A 13,027-nucleotide genomic window follows, 5' to 3' on the forward strand; every position below is an offset into this window, starting at 1 on the left:
CTGGAGGTTTGGACCCGCAAACTCACCCATCTGGCGGCTTGCAGCCTGGAGCCAAGGCCTAGAATTGCATCTCAAAGGTCTGGCAGGAAATTAAATGTACTCCTGGGTTCTTGCATTTGTTATTTATCTTTAAACTTCCCTAAAAGTAAAGTACAGCATGACCCAGACGTGCACACATGGGAGGTGTCCAGCTCGGTGCAATTTGACGTCCTGAACCTCCTTGTCACCATCATCCTGATGAAGAGGGAATGTAACCAGCTACCCGCCCCCCCCGCCCCGCCCCAGGCTTCCTGTGCCTCCCAGCCCCCCCCCACCCCCCACTCCACCCTCCGGCGCAAAGATCCCACCAGCCCCACTTCCCGCAGCGCGGACCGGTTTCGTCTGTGTTTGCGCTTTATGTAAACGGAAGGAATCACACAGCATGTCCCCTTTTCTGGCTGGCTTCTCTGGCCCAGCATTCTGTGGATTTATTTTTGTATCTGATCCCACCCGAGCAGAGTTCCCGGGGCCGCGAAAGATTCTGCTACGCAGGTCCACGCGGTGGTGACGGCGGCAGAAGCCACGCCCACGGATGACGGTGATCCACCGTGGCAGACGGGCGACCCGAAGACCAGTCATGGCTCTCCGTTGTGTTTAATAGGGCCTCTGCAGTGGGTAGTGCCCAGTTTAATACATGTGTCAGAAGTTTAAAAAATATGTTAAAGAATAATTTCGCGCATGGAACCCAGAAACGACAACTTGAAAACGTCCAGTCATTTTTAAAAATTGAGGCAGAATTGACATTACATACAGACAACGATTTTAAAGTGTCCAGCTCAGTGGCATTGGGTTATTGCGGTGTTATTGAGCCTTCACCTGTATTCTAGTTCCAAAGCCTTTTCATCGCCCCAAAAAGGAAAGCCGAACCCGCCGGCGGTCGCTCCCCACCCCCTCTCCCTCCGGTCCCTGGTAACTACTAATCTGCTCATTTCTGTCTACATGGATCGATCTGTTCTGGGCATTTCATATACATGGACCATAAACCTCCCGTGCCCGGCTCCTGTCGCCTCGCATCCTGGTTTTGAAGTTCACCCGCGTTGTAGCAGGTCTCAGTACTTCATTCCTTCTTAGAGATTCTAGTCATTTTTGCTCCAAGTCATTTTTAAAAATAAAACCTTCCTGATGATGTGGAAGAACTCTTTCCTCCCTAACAGCACTTCTGTCCCCTGTTCCGCACCCTCTGTCATGAAATGTCGCCTTGGCGGTCGTTTTCAAAACTGGGGAGCGGTGGAGATCGCAAGGTCTGTAGCGCCGGCCTCTTTTGGCCAATCAGAAGGTCCGGGGGCACTGGGCCCCGCCCACGGCAGCCCTGGCCACCCCTGCCTGGCTCCGCCCCCACGTGGCGCAGACTCCGCCCTCGGCCCAGGCCCCACCCCCCTCTCGCTCGCCTGCGCCGCCTCCCCGGCCTCTGAGCTGGTCACTCCTGAAAGTCGCAGCAACCTGGGGTCCCGCACAGCTGCCTGTGCTCCAAGGCAGGCCTCTGATGAGGCTTCCTCTCTGCAGATAAAGAAGGAAATGAAGACACCACGTCTTCTTCGTCAAGGTCTGATTTAAGGATGGGCCTCTCTTCTGAGAGACGACCTTCTCTCCTTTCTCAGCGTTAAACGGCCCTTTCTGCGAGATCACTGTGCTGGTAAATGGTGTGGTCCGAGGCTGGGCGACGCGTGTCTGTAGAGGCCGGAGAGGGAATGTTTTCAGCCTCGCAGGGCGCGCGGGCCCTGTCAGGACCCCGGCTGCGGCGCAGCGGGAGTACGGTCCTGTGGCCTGCCCAGGAATGAGTCCGGCCGTGTGCCGTCGGAACGTCAGTGGCACAAAGAGCCGGCCGGCTGGAGGGGGCCAGCCCTGATCCAACAGATGGAGGTGCTGGCGACGTATTTTAAATGTTCCCTACTTGCAAAAATAAAACTGTAGCAGTGGTAGAGGTTGCTGGTCCCTGTGGTAGACATTGCTCGTGCTCATGAAAATTCTTGCCCCCTAGAAGTTAGGCATGGTTGAGTGACTTGCTTTGGGCAATGAGATGTGAACAGGAGTGACAGAGGGTTGTTTGGGGCGGGGGAGAGGGAGGGGAAGCCAGGACTCCTAACTGCGGGGTCGTGACTCACCGGGGCTTGCTGGGGAGGGGCACGCGTGTCTCTGGCCAATGGCGGAGGTGACTGCTGGAACGGAGGATTTCATTGTCGAATGTCAAGTTGAGATGCCTTCTAGACATCCCAAGGGGGATGTCAGAAAAGCAGTCGGAAACACGAGTGTGTTTTAGAAATTGTAAACTGGAGGCGGTGACCAAGAAAGAACGTGGCCACCAAGCACTCAGGGCCTCGCGTGGGTGGGCCCCCGGTGTGCTGGCGTTTTACCACGCCCTCCGCGGGGTCTGAGGCACTCCCACGTGCTGTCCCATGGCTCTGTGGGCCAGAAATCCAGACGGGCGGAGCTGTGCTCTGCTCAGGGCCTCAACAAGGCCAAGGCCAAGGCCAAGGCCAAGGCCAAGGCCAAGGGGTCGGCGGCCCGAGCTCTCATCTGGACCCTCTGGGGGAGAATCCTCTGGTGGAGTCATAACGGTTTTTGGCAGAAAACTGTTCCATGTGACTTGAAGACGGGGCTCCCCATTTCCTGGCTGGTTGTTGCCCGGGAGTCACTTTTAGCTTCTAGAGGCTGCTACCTTGCCGTCACCCGGCCTCCTCCGTCTTCAGAGCATCTGTGGCATGGGATTATTGTTTTCATGTTTCAGACCTGCCAACCGGCCCTTGTGCCTGCAGCCAGAGAACACTCTCCCCCTTTCAGGGCTCCTGTGATTATGTTGGGCCCCCTTGGATAACCCAGCTGATCTTCCTGGCTCCGGGTCACTCGCGCCATGACACATAATATCAGCACGGAGCGATTGCTCCTCGGGAGTCCCAGGCTCTGGGAGAAGGGCAGGGAGCCCAGGGGCGGGGCGGGTGGGGGTCCCAGGATCCTAGGCCCGGCACACCCCGAGCGGGGGCGTGAGTGGGTTCTCTGGGCCCAGGGCGCCCGAGCAGCATTCCGTGGGTCTCGGGTGGGGCTGTTAGGGTCAGATGCCAAGAAGCAAGATTTATTTCCCAATTAAAGGGAGCTTCCTGCAGAGTAAATCCATCACCTGCGCACAACACTCAGACAGCAGTCGCTCACCCGCGGGCCCGATTTCTCGGGGGGACACGTCACTGCCTCCAGGCGCCCGGGGTGCCACGGCTGCAGCGTATCCACAGTCCTCATGTGCAGGTTGTCCCGTAGAGTCACCACCACCCATGCAGAAGGCCGATTATTAATGACAAGAGCATCTCCTGAAACCAAAGCCCAGTCGGGTCTCGTCCTAGGAGTGCAATCCCACTCAGCAAACGTAACCCTCAGAATCACCCTGGGCTCTGTCTTTTAAGTTTTAACAAATGGCCCCAGAAAGACTTTAAAGTGTAATTTTTTATCTGAGAGTATAGAGGGAGTTTCATTTATTCGGGCATGTTTGAAGGGGCACCCAGCTTTCTCTTGAGTAACAGCCAGCTCTGACTAAGCCATGGTAGGCGCCGAAGGAATGTCGTACCTTTCATCAAAAAGCCCGAGGACAGCCTGGCTTTTGGGAAGTGGAATGGTTGTCATTAACAGCAATAACGGCAATAAAAGTAATACCAGCCACTCTTGGCTAAATCCCTTGGCCGGGCCAGACAGCCTGTCAGACGCGTTATCACCACTGACTCATTTTATCATCACCCTGGGTACGAAGAGCCTGTTTCGCTGCCGCAAGGGGCGGAAGGCCCTTTGCATCCCAACTCCTGTCCTGTCTCACACCACCCTGTGAGGCCGAGTCTGTGCCTCCATCTCACGATGCGGACGCAGGCAGGGGTCGGAGGGGTCCAGACACCCGCCCAAGGCCACGCGGTCCGAAAGGGAGCGCCCGGATTTGAACGCGGGTCAGCCTGACGCAGCCCTCTTCTTCATCGGCCCCCGCCGCCGCCCCGATGCCGCACCTCTGCGCTGACCCAAGGGAAGCAGCTCCGGCCTTGCGGGACCTCTAAGGACAGTTTTTACATGGGAACGTGGGGTCAGAGGGATCGTGAATCATTTCTCCAGCTTTGTCCCCAAAACTTACAATGACAAATGTTTACCTACATTAAAAAAAAAAAAAAAATGGAGCCACTTTCAATGGAGCGGCAGCGGCCGACCCGGAGGAAACGCCTCGCGCGGCTCAGGCCTCGGCCTCTGCAACATTCCGTCAGCTAAGGAGTCTTTGGCCTGGGCTGGAAGCAGCATTGGGTCCTAAGAAGTGTTTGCAAAGGTAACGAGACAGCAGATACTGTGGCTCCTGGGCTGAAACTTGAAAGCATTGTTTAGAGTTAGCGTCCCTATGTTATCTTACCTGCACTCACAGTCGCAGTGCAGTGCGTCCCTGCCGGGGATGGAACTGTCCCCTCCCCTTCCTCATAAATACCCCTCGCCTTTGTCCCCTCATCAGAATCAGGTGGGTTTCTGCCTGAATCAGTGTGTCTGAAGGGCTGTTCTTATTGACCTCAAATAAATGCTGTTGCCTCTGACTTTGGAAAGCGCTTTTGCTTTTAGGTTACTCCCTGGAATTCTCGTTAGGGTGAGGGTTAGGGTTATTAATGGATTTAATTTTGTGGGGCTGGCTGCCCCAGACCTGGCCAGAAGGGTTATGCAATATACAGTAGACATGCTTTTTAAAATCTACAAAATTCTAACTTCTCAGACACATCTGGTCTCAGGCTTTGGACGGACCCTTGAGGCGCAGTGGCCGCTGGGACAGTTATCCTCGGGGGTGTTTGAGTGCGTAAGGCTTATATTTTCCCAAAGTTCTATTTGATCATCACACCATTTTTGGGAACTCAGCCTAGAAGTTTCTAACTTGTCCTGGGCTGAGATGGGCCCGTGACAGAACCCATCCTAGGTCTCCAGCCGGAGGACGTTTTGCACCTGGAGGTTCCCAGCTGTGGCGCATTCTGCCAACGCGGATGCAGGGGCACCAGCCTCATCCGGACCTTGGAAATGCTGTGGCACTTTACAGGGTGTGGCGACACCGGCGAGCCCATTTCAACACCCACACAGAAGTTGATTTCCATAGATGGAATGCTGAGTTTGAGGCCGTCCCGCGTAGCCGAATCTTCGAGCGTTGTCCACTTCCATTCTCCAGCGAGGCAGTTGACCGGACACTTCCGCTCTGTTATGAGCCCCCGAGTGGGGCCCAAATCACTGAGGTCAGACTGAGGCTGGGGGGCCTGTGAGGGTGGGGAGGATTCCCCCCACCCTGCCCACCCGGGGAGTAAGGAAGGCACCACCCGCTGCTGCTCAGAAACAGACGCGGCCCGCTCCACAGGCTGCCTGCGCGCTGGGCCGGTGCCTGCTCCTTAGGGACCAACTGGAGGGTCGGCAGGCTTGCTGGCTTTTCCTTCTGCCACTCTGACCAGCTGGACGCCGCACTCCCCACCTGCCACCATTTGTGGGACCTGGAGCAAGGCCTGAGGGCCAGGCAGAGACCAAGGGGTTAAGGTCAAGTGTCCAAGAGGGGAAGGAAAATGGCCTGCTCGGCCACTCGGCTGCTGGGTTGTGTGCGATGCGGGGTGGGCCGGGCAGGTAAGGAGGGGGGGTTCGTGCGGAGCCCCTGGGGAGCCGTCCCCTCCTGGAAATGTCCGCGCATTGGCAAACCTTGGGCTATTTCCACTTTTAGAGCTGTTGACATTGCAAATATCCTGGGGGAGGAGGGTCAAGAGGTCCTCCAAGTGCTTCAATTGTCCTGAAGAGCTGGCCCAGGGACCTTTGGGCGCAGAAACACCTGGTCCACAATCTCATCCTACACAGCGGTGACGAGAGGTGGGGCTGCAAGCGACATTAAAGGACCTAGACAAGTATTTTTTAAATTAAAGCACATTTTTTAAAACAGCCATACCTAGAAATTCCCAAGGTATCCTCTCTGCCCCCCCCGCCCCCAAATTCAGAGAATCAGTTTTGCCTTATTTATTACATTGGCCAAGAATGAGTGTTACAAGGATGTTCCAGAAGGGCGGTATTGATGGACTGAAAAGGTCCGGGGGCTACTTTGTGTTCTTTGTGCCATCCCATGAGCAAACGTGGAGGGGAACTGCGTCCTCAGAGGGGCCCCGGGGAGAGCACTCTTCCCCCGGCACGGGAGCCCGTCCTGGTGGTCTGCCCCGCGCTGCCTTGGACCCGAGGCCCGGCTGCGCTCAGTGGACGCCCTGCTCCGGCCAGCCGAGCTCCTTGGCGTACGCCCCTTTGCAGCTCCGGAGCTCCTCGTACTGCTGCAGACACTGGTTCAGGCCCGGCACCCCCGACCTCCAGCCGATGAAGCCCTGGGTCGTCTTCGGGACCGGGGGGGACGGGAGGACCTGGGATGGAGAGGCCGCGGGGTTGGTCACCGTGGGCCACAGCAGAGCCCCCGGGATGAGCAGGCGAGGCCGGGTGTGGAGAAGACAGAGGCAAAGCCCGTGTCCCTGCAAAAGGCACCCGTGTCCACCTTCTGGACCCTGAGACTCATGTCGTCCCTGAAAGGGACGCTCGCCAAACATTTCTTTGTCGCGCGTGATTCGTGACCTCCGGTGAAATCCGTTTTATTTGGCACAAGAGCAAAAATGGGGGGAAGTAAGGTGCAGAAATATCAAACACTGCCCTCCATAAAAGACACGACAACATTGCAGGTGGCCTTCTGGTGGTTACACCCCTGCTGGCTTTGAGGAGAAGACACCGTGATGTTGTACACGCGTGCACGCAGTCGTGTGTGCACACACTTACACGCACGCACACCGCCCCCTCCCCCCAAACTGCAGAGGCCACAGGAATAAAAAGCAACTGAACTTAATTAAATCCAAAAGGAAAGCAGGATTCTCTCGGGGAAAAAAAGAAAAAGAGCGCGCGCACACAATGTCATTTGTCAGTTCCTTGGACAGACTTGAAATTTTTGGAAAATGAGGGTAAATGTTTAGGCAGTTTCCCCCTCTCCGTGTGAAGTGATCGTCTGTTCTGCTCTTACAGGCTGATCTGAGTGGGGAGCACAGCGAGGAAGATTTGTTCTCACAGAAGAACTGAGATAAAGAGGTTTAATATGCTCGGGGTTATGAGTTCACGCTTGGCTGGAGGCATCCTGGCGCACGAGGCGGCAGGAGGGGGCGGGCCTGGGGGACCAGCGGCCACTGGGGGAGGAAGCTCCTTAACATATGTTCTTGGTGAAGTATTAAAATTAATCTCCCAAGAGGCTTCCTGTGGGGAGGGTCGTCAATAAACACCAGAGGCCCCGGAGTCTCCTGGAGCCAGCTACGTGTGGGATTGTCCCGGCTGGGCCCGTGGGGACTCACAGACCAGCTTTCCAGTCTCTCTCCAGCCTTTAAGAGAAATGCAATCAAAAACCACCCGGGGAGGCCACTTGTCACCCACCAGATTGGCAAAGAAATGAAACCAGCACCCTTTCCAAGGGCATTCTGGGAGAGCGGGCTGGTTCATTCTCTGTGGAGGGCAGTATTGCCATTACCTACAAAGAATGCAGGTTGCTGGCCCCCACTCCGGGTCGCCTTCATCCTGGGTGTTCACCCTGACTTCTCATCAGGACACAAACTGCTTTCTCCGTCGCTGAGGCCAGGATGGCAGGCCCATGAGAGTAGGTCCGGGAACCCACAGAGCTCAGCCATTTCTAGCCTCAGACCCGTCTCCCCCGCTGGTTGGTCTCAGGTGGGAGGGCCATCCGAGTCTTCTCCCCTCTGGGGCTGGCCTGTCACTCACTCAGCAGCCCACCTCAACCTGCCACCGCCCCGCTTTCCGTGGCAGATGGGGCTCAAACCCCAACCGCTTCCTCTGGCCCCCGTGGAATCTGGCCCTGCCCACGTCTCCATCCACACCCCCTCCCTTCCCTCATCTACCCCTCCCCAGCTCACCATGCTCCAGCCACGTCCCCCTCCCTTGCTGCTCCGGAAACATGGCAACCACTGCTCTGCCTCAGGGCTTCCGCATGGGCTGTTCCCTCTGCCAGGAATGCTCTTCCCTGGGCTGGCTCCCTGTCATTCTTCCATCCTCAGCTCCACAGGGGGCCTTTCCTGACTACCCCATCCTCTGTACCCTCCCACACCACCTGCCTATGTCCTCCATGGCATCTAGCACAGCCTAGAACAATTTTGTTGCTTTTCCTCTTTCATGGGGGTGCCCTCGACCCACACATGTGGGCTGGAGCCTTGCCGTCCTCACTGTTTGCCCAGCCACACAGCTGGCACCTGCGAACAGCTAGCAGTCGCACGCACTCCCTCCCGCTGGACCTCACAGTGCTCCCTGAAGCAGGTGCCTCCAGGGGACCCCTGTACAAGGTGGAAATAGAACCCCAGGGAGGCCCAGGCACTTGCCTGGGACCACAGGGAGCTGAGTCGCTGAGCCACGTGGCCGCAAGCCCTGGCTCAAGCACCCCTGCGTTCCCGCCGGCTCCCTGCATTTGCGGAAGAATGGATGGAGCCCCCTGTTTTCTTGTGCCCTCTCTGCTTCTGCAGAGCAGGATAGAGAGGCTCTTGAAAGCGGCAGGACAGTCACCGGATGCGTGGGCGCGGCCAGGGCGTGGAAAGTGGCCTCCCCCGCTGCCCAGGGCTGCTGAGTTCTCTCCTTGGGCGAGGGCCTTGCGTGCCTGCAACGCACACCCTTTCTGGGGGGCCCACCTCTCGCTTAGGAAAACAAATGACGAAACACGACTTTGCAGACCTTGATGTACTTCTCCACCGGGGTCAGCGGCCGGATGTGGAAGTTCTGAGGAAGCTCGATCCTGGGCTTTGGCGCGGGGGTCTTGTCTTCGTGCCCGATCAGCTGAAACACACCCCCCAGAGACGGGAAGGCCCGGGCTGAGGCGGTGCAAACGTCCTCTCCCCTCTTCGTGGGCCCCTGGGGCTCCGCATTCGACGATGACAAATCCTGTCCCCATCGCCGTTAGAAAGGGCAGCGGGGGCCTTGCAGCCCCCAACTGCTGCGCCTGCCTGCCATTCCCGCACCTGCTAATGTGTATTCCCGAGGGGTAATCTGAGAAAACTTTATGGCATGGACTCCAATTTAAAAATGCCAACCGGGTTCCGGGACCAGTCTTTAAAATATCAGAGAAGAGCCCCCATTCCCCCTTTCAAGGTTTAAAGCAATTTTGAATTCTTTGAAAATCCAATTTAATTACATATAAAGAATATTAATATCGACCCTTTTGTGCATATTATATTAATAAGGACTCATTTTATGCATACAATTTCAAATTGTACAATTCTCTAAGTATGAAGAAAGCACATTACGGATGGCACAATCTCAAAGCTAGTGGGGCCGGGCGAGTACCAATGGGGTCGGCGCTGCCTTGAATTGGGGCCGTTTTGAATTAGGTGGCTTTTATTTGGGACCCTCCGAGGACATGTGGCTGCCCTGCGTTTGTCCTGGAGGTGGCTTGAAAGGGCACAGACCGGGGCCGCTGTCTCACACGGCCCACACAAGCATTTCGGGGGCCTGAGGGGTGGTTTGTAAATCCGAGCCACTATTCCAGACTCAGGTTTTGTTTCAACATCTGGATTTCCGGGCTCGAACAGCTGGACCCGGCCGTTGGCCTCTCCGAACGGTAGCCGTCCCCTGGGCTGTTGGTGGCTGTGTCTGGATGGGGACAGTGGTTTCTTTGCTGGAGTCCCCACCCATTCCTGTTAGTTATTACGCCCGGCCCTTCTTCTGTGACCCGTCTTGTTGAGCACATACTGAGCTATTTTCCTAAGATCCCTCACACATCAACGCTGCCTCACCGCCTCCCTCAGACCCTCAGCCGTACAGAAAGGCGAGCGAGGACTCACGCCCGGTTTCACAGGCGGCCCGTCTGAGGCCTGGTGGCCCGGGGATCCAACAGCCCAGCTCCCTGCTCCATTCTTCCCGCCAGCAGCTGCATCACCTGGCGCTCCTGGAGGCTCAGTCTCCTAATTTGTAAAACGGGCGCAAAAGGGCGCCTGGCTGTGCACAGGGGCTGCCGTTTGGGTCACCTAAGCTGCTTCGGGCGAAGCCCCTCGGCCATCCCTGGCACGGAGTAAGCGCTCGGTAGATTCCGGAAAGGAGGCGAGCTTCAGGCTTCGAGGCGGCAGGCTTTGCGGACCACACGCTCTTTAATGTTCCTCTGGCAAAGTACACACACTCGGAAACGATCGATTCTGTAACCTCTGGTCTCGTAAAATTTATATTTACCTCCTCGACAGGGGTTGTTAAGAATCCCCAGTTCTGGGCCCAGTTTTGCCGTGCTTCGGTCTCAGCCTTCAGGCGGCATCTCCTGAAAAAGAAAGTTCCTGAAACATTCGTGCAGGTTAAAGTAGCGCACCCCGGAAGGCCTCCGGGGGAACCGTGCATTCGTCAGCGCAGAGTCACGGAGCGGCGGCTCTGTGTCGAGGGAGCGAGTCCCTGTGGCTGAGGACCTGGCACTGTTGTGAGGGGGGGCACATGTCAGGGAAACCAGAGAGGCTGGTTTGCTGGTGCCCGCGGAGCAGACAGGACAGGGGCTGACTGTGCCCCAGGGGCTGTCTAGGGACTTACGCCGAGGTCCCGTGCCCGTGGTGACCATCGTGCATTAAATACATCCTACAGACGTACATATCAGGTGCCTTCGTTTTCAGGGCAAGGATGAGGGTGGGGCGGGTGAGTGGGACACCTGGGCTGCGGAATCCAAGGAGGCACCCGCTCCCACGTTCCTGCAAGGGCAGAGCCACGCATACCTACCTGGCCTTGACCCCGAGCCCTCCTTCCAGCGGCCTCCCTTGCCCTGCCCTGCTTTTGCGTCACATTAATAAGCTGAGTTGAGTTGATATCACAGTGGGTGTGTCAGATTTTAATTCATTTTGATTTTCAAGTGTTTTCCCCCTATTTTGGGATCAATATCAGCCCCCCGGCTCCCCAGGGCGTCTCGGCATTTCTGGGAAGCCCTGGCCGAGCTCCCCGCCCCCCGAGCGGAAACTCCTCCCCCAGCGCAGTCTGTTCCCAGTGGGGTGGGACAAGCGCCAAACAGTAGAGCCATCCACGTCGTATAAAATGTTCTAGTAGCCACATTAAAACAAGTAAAAGTAAACAGGGGGGCCTAACGTTGACATCACTTCTTTTTGGGGGGTGGCATCCTCAAAATCTGGTATTTTGCAGTTACAGCTCATCCCAGCCTGGGAGAGGCCCACTTCGAGTGGACACTGGCCAGCGGTCTCAGGGTTTCCCTGGCCCTCCTCCCGCAGGAAGGGCCATCTGATTCGGGTCTTGAAGGTTGAGTAGGAGTTTATCTGGCAGAGAGGGGAGGAGAGGGCTTTCTAGGCAATGAAAGCAGACGCTGCCAGCCTATTGGGGGTACTTGTATAAAGATAAAGACTTAAAGACAACTAATAGTTGTGAATTTTATGCCAATTCATACTGGCTTTCCATTTCCAAGAGTGATATAAAGCTTCCATTAAAAGTAAATGTATTGAGTGAAACAAAGCTAGTTCAAAGAAAAATATTAAATGTCTTCTATAGGTTAGGAAACTATAGAAGTAAAAGACAGGATAGCTGAAGTTAAAGACGCAAACAATTACGGTTTGTTGTTACTAAAATTTACTTAGTGGTATCTGTGCTAGTAACTTCCCATCAGGGTGAAAACTTCAAAGAGACGGGGTAATGTTTAGCCGTGGTAGGGAACGCCAAATAAAAACAACCATGACACGTGGCTGCTGAACATAAATCTTACAGGAGATAGATCTCTTCTTTAAATTAAAATGGCTTATTACTTAAAAAGCCAGGACAAGCCAGGGAGAACGCAAAGTATACTGGTACCTCTCATGCAAACTGGGTAAATATTAACATTTTTGTTTAGTTTCTTTTTTTTTTTTTTAAGAAATTCGGTACATCAAAAATAAGAACACATCGTAGTCGCTCTCAAGCAAAGTGTTGCGCCTGTTTGCAGAGCCCGATGCAAAATCTTTCCGGCCTTTGCGGCGAGCCGACCGAAGGACGGAGAAGGCAGGCCCAGGAGTAGCGTTCCCCTCAGGGCCCTCTTTCCTCCCGCGACCATCTCCAGGCCTAGGTGGAGGCTGAGGCCGCCGGTGTGCACACTTCAGGTGGGAACGGCCCAGGCCACCGGGTCCCCGCGTCCCCGAGGTTACCAGATCTGGTCCTGGGCCACGAGGTTCATGCGCTCGGCCTCCGCGGTGCTCATTGGTTTCTTCGCCATGGCCCCTGCGGTCTTGGTTTCCCCACACGCAGCCGCCCTGGCTCAGCGTCTCGCCGTCGCCCAGGAGACCTGTTGCCAAGCAACGCAGGACGCGGAGGCGGCGCCGCACCTGGCGGGGGTGGGGCCGCTGGGCTCTCTCTGCAGCGGCGCGCCGACTGCCAGCCTCCGCACGCTCGGCGCCCTGAGCCCACGTGCCTGCCCACCTGGCGGGCTCCGGCTGCAGCGGCCCCGCCACCTCTCTCTTCTCTAGGGAAAGCGTTGGGGAAACATCAAGGGCTAACACCCTGCCTCCTTTAAAATGTAGACCTGTTGGGCAAGCATGCACACCGACGAGTGTGCCAAGCCCGTGCACCTTGCTGAGTGGCTGCTGCCGCTGAGAACGCAGCCCTGTAGCCACCGCCTGGATTTCGGAAGGGGGCATTGCAGCCCCCACCCGCGGGTCGAGCTCGCTCGGCAGCGCTTAGTCTCGCCACTTTGTGACCTTTGTGCCTGGCTTCCTAGGTCCAACATCATGTTTGAGGGGTTCACCCACATTGCCGTGTGTAGCCGTCCAGAGTTCATTTTCCAAAGAGCGTTCCCTTCCGCTGCTGCCGGCATTGGGGCTGCAGTTACGCATGCGGCCCTGTTGGCATCCACTCCTTGTAACAACCTCCAAACCACACTCACAGGTAGTATCTCCTCCAGACCCGGCCCCCCCACACTCTCTTTGACGCCCACCCACAACGATTCCTCATCACTGAGGTGCTTAATCAGTGTTTGTTGACTGACACGCTGACCCCTCCAGGCTTCCACCAGAGGGCGTGG

At 56.3% G+C, this 13,027-nt stretch overlaps 1 protein-coding gene across 1 annotated transcript; it reads right to left on the minus strand.

Annotated features, from left to right (window-relative positions):
• Positions 1 to 6,239: 6,239 nt before the first annotated feature.
• On the minus strand, positions 6,240 to 12,279 carry CIMIP1 (ciliary microtubule inner protein 1). The gene is made up of 4 exons (XM_054573346.1): positions 12,156 to 12,279; positions 10,231 to 10,312; positions 8,743 to 8,844; positions 6,240 to 6,401 (listed from the first exon to the last, which is right to left on the minus strand). Exons 1-4 carry the CDS (start codon positions 12,221 to 12,223, stop codon positions 6,240 to 6,242), a joined length of 414 nt encoding a protein of 137 aa, XP_054429321.1. The 5' UTR covers positions 12,224 to 12,279.
• Between the last annotated feature and the right edge of the window lie 748 nt (positions 12,280 to 13,027).

Source organism: Pteronotus mesoamericanus, unplaced genomic scaffold (genome assembly GCF_021234165.1).
Source record: "Pteronotus mesoamericanus isolate MK-2021 breed Mesoamerican mustached bat unplaced genomic scaffold, CSHL_Meso_final contig_25, whole genome shotgun sequence".
In the NCBI taxonomy this organism is placed as follows: Eukaryota; Metazoa; Chordata; class Mammalia; order Chiroptera; family Mormoopidae; genus Pteronotus; species Pteronotus mesoamericanus.

What these genes read in the sequence shown, in the direction of transcription:
- CIMIP1 (XM_054573346.1), bottom strand. Translation starts at nt 12,223, where the DNA reads ATGGCGAAGAAACCAATGAGCACCGCGGAGGCCGAGCGCATGAACCTC. An exon ending in TAACAACCCCTGTCGAGGAG is followed by an intron (nt 8,845 to 10,230) that starts GTAAATATAAAT and finishes GGTGTGTTTCAG; the next exon opens with CTGATCGGGCACGAAGACAA. An exon ending in CGGTGGAGAAGTACATCAAG is followed by an intron (nt 6,402 to 8,742) that starts GTCTGCAAAGTC and finishes TCTCCATCCCAG; the next exon opens with GTCCTCCCGTCCCCCCCGGT.